Below are 1,535 nucleotides of genomic sequence, written 5' to 3'. Positions count from 1 at the left end.
TTGGGGGGACATTAGGGTTTCGGGGGGCACCTTGAAGGACTGGACAAAAGTCCAGAGCAGGATGCGGATGGTGTAGCCCTGGCGCAGGAGCTTGATGAGCCGCGCAGCACGGAAGAGTCGCAGGAAGCTCAGGTTGATGAAGTTGTTCTGGGGGGACGAGGAAAAGGGGGTGAGGGGGGAAAGGGGACCCTGGGAATGGGGCTGGGGGAGGAGACGGGGGGCAGCAGTCCCCACCTACCCCAAACTCTGTCACCAGGATGTCTGTGATGCTGCCCAGGACCGTCACAAAGTCGAAGACGTTCCAGGCGTCGCGGAAGTAATTCTGGGAAAGGGGGGAAAGGCATGTGGGGTCCTGGATCCCGGGGTACCCCTGCGCTGGCTCCCCAGATCTCGGTGTGGCCCTGCAGTGGATCCCTGTACCCAGGATGCCTGGTGACAGATCTGGGGCACTCGTCCCATGAGGTCCCTGGGGTCCCCTGAGGTTTCGGGGTTCTCTGGGGTGCCCTACCTTCCTGGAGTTCCCTGATGTCTTGGGACCCCCCGTGTCCCCAGGGTGCCCTGGTGGTCCAGGGGTCCCCCCAACCCCGGGGTCCCCAGTGTTCCCCCCGTACCAGGACGCCAAAGGCCATGATCTTGAGGAGACACTCGAGGGAGAAGAGGGAGGTGAAGACGTTGTTGAACATCTTGAGGACGTACTCGTAGGTGTCCGAGGCATCGTAGAACTGCAGGGACAGCACAGGAGGGTGGGGACGGGGGCACAGGGGTGCAGGCCAGGGTGGGGGGTGGATCCAGGGGGACAGGGACAGGTTTAGGGGACGGGGACAACTCCGAGGGGGACAGAGGTGCAGGACAAAGCTGGGCTACAGGAATGGATCCAGGAATGGACGGACAGAGCAGGACCAACCCCAGGGGGGTGCAGGACCAGGGGCGCCTGGGGGGCTGAGAACAACCCTTGGGGGGCTCCCCAGCCCCTCCAGCGCCATCCCCGCCCACCTTCATCATGAGCACGATGGTGTTGAGGGCAATCATGGCCATGATGGTGTACTCGAAGGGGGGGGACACCACGAACTGCCACATGCGGTACTGGAAACTCTGGCGGTTCTGGGGCATGTGCCGGGTCAGCGGCTTGGCGCTGATGGCGAAGTCGATGCAGGCTCTCTGCAGGGACAGGGGGACACACGGGTGTCACCCACCCTGGTGCGGCCCCCGCAGCTCCGCGGAGGGAGGGCACAGGGGCGGCACCTCGTTCTTCTCCAGGCTGTACTCCTCCATCATCTTGTCCCCCTGCTCCTGGAAGGTGATGATGATCAAGGCCACGAAGATGTTGACGAAGAAGAAGGGGAAGACGACGAAGTAGACGACGTAGAAGATGGACATCTCCATGCGGTACCCTGGGCTTGGCCCTTGGTTCTCGTACGTGGCATCCACTGAGTGCTTGAGGACCCTGCGGCGGAGCAGGGCAGGGACGGGCTGGGGGTCCTGCAGCCCCCCCAGACCTCTCCCGGACCCCCAGCCCCAAATCCGCGCAGCCTTAC

The 1,535-nt window shown here is 63.5% G+C and overlaps 1 protein-coding gene across 1 annotated transcript in view; it reads right to left on the bottom strand.

Moving 5' to 3' along the window:
• The window catches only part of LOC103618320 (voltage-dependent P/Q-type calcium channel subunit alpha-1A-like), a 3,892-nt gene that overhangs the window by 534 nt on the left and 1,823 nt on the right, over positions 1 to 1,535 (bottom strand). Inside the window, exons 3-7 of the mRNA XM_017738101.1 lie at positions 1,243 to 1,496; positions 994 to 1,158; positions 612 to 722; positions 239 to 322; positions 11 to 147 (exon numbers count right to left, since the gene is read on the bottom strand). Coding sequence (XP_017593590.1) covers positions 11 to 147; positions 239 to 322; positions 612 to 722; positions 994 to 1,158; positions 1,243 to 1,496 — 751 coding nt within the window. The remainder of the gene's footprint in view (positions 1 to 10; positions 148 to 238; positions 323 to 611; positions 723 to 993; positions 1,159 to 1,242; positions 1,497 to 1,535) is intronic.

Source organism: Corvus brachyrhynchos, unplaced genomic scaffold (assembly GCF_000691975.1).
Source record: "Corvus brachyrhynchos isolate BGI_N302 unplaced genomic scaffold, ASM69197v1 scaffold2406, whole genome shotgun sequence".
Classification (NCBI taxonomy): domain Eukaryota; kingdom Metazoa; phylum Chordata; class Aves; order Passeriformes; family Corvidae; genus Corvus; species Corvus brachyrhynchos.
This window is presented reverse-complemented; position numbering and strand designations above follow the sequence as displayed.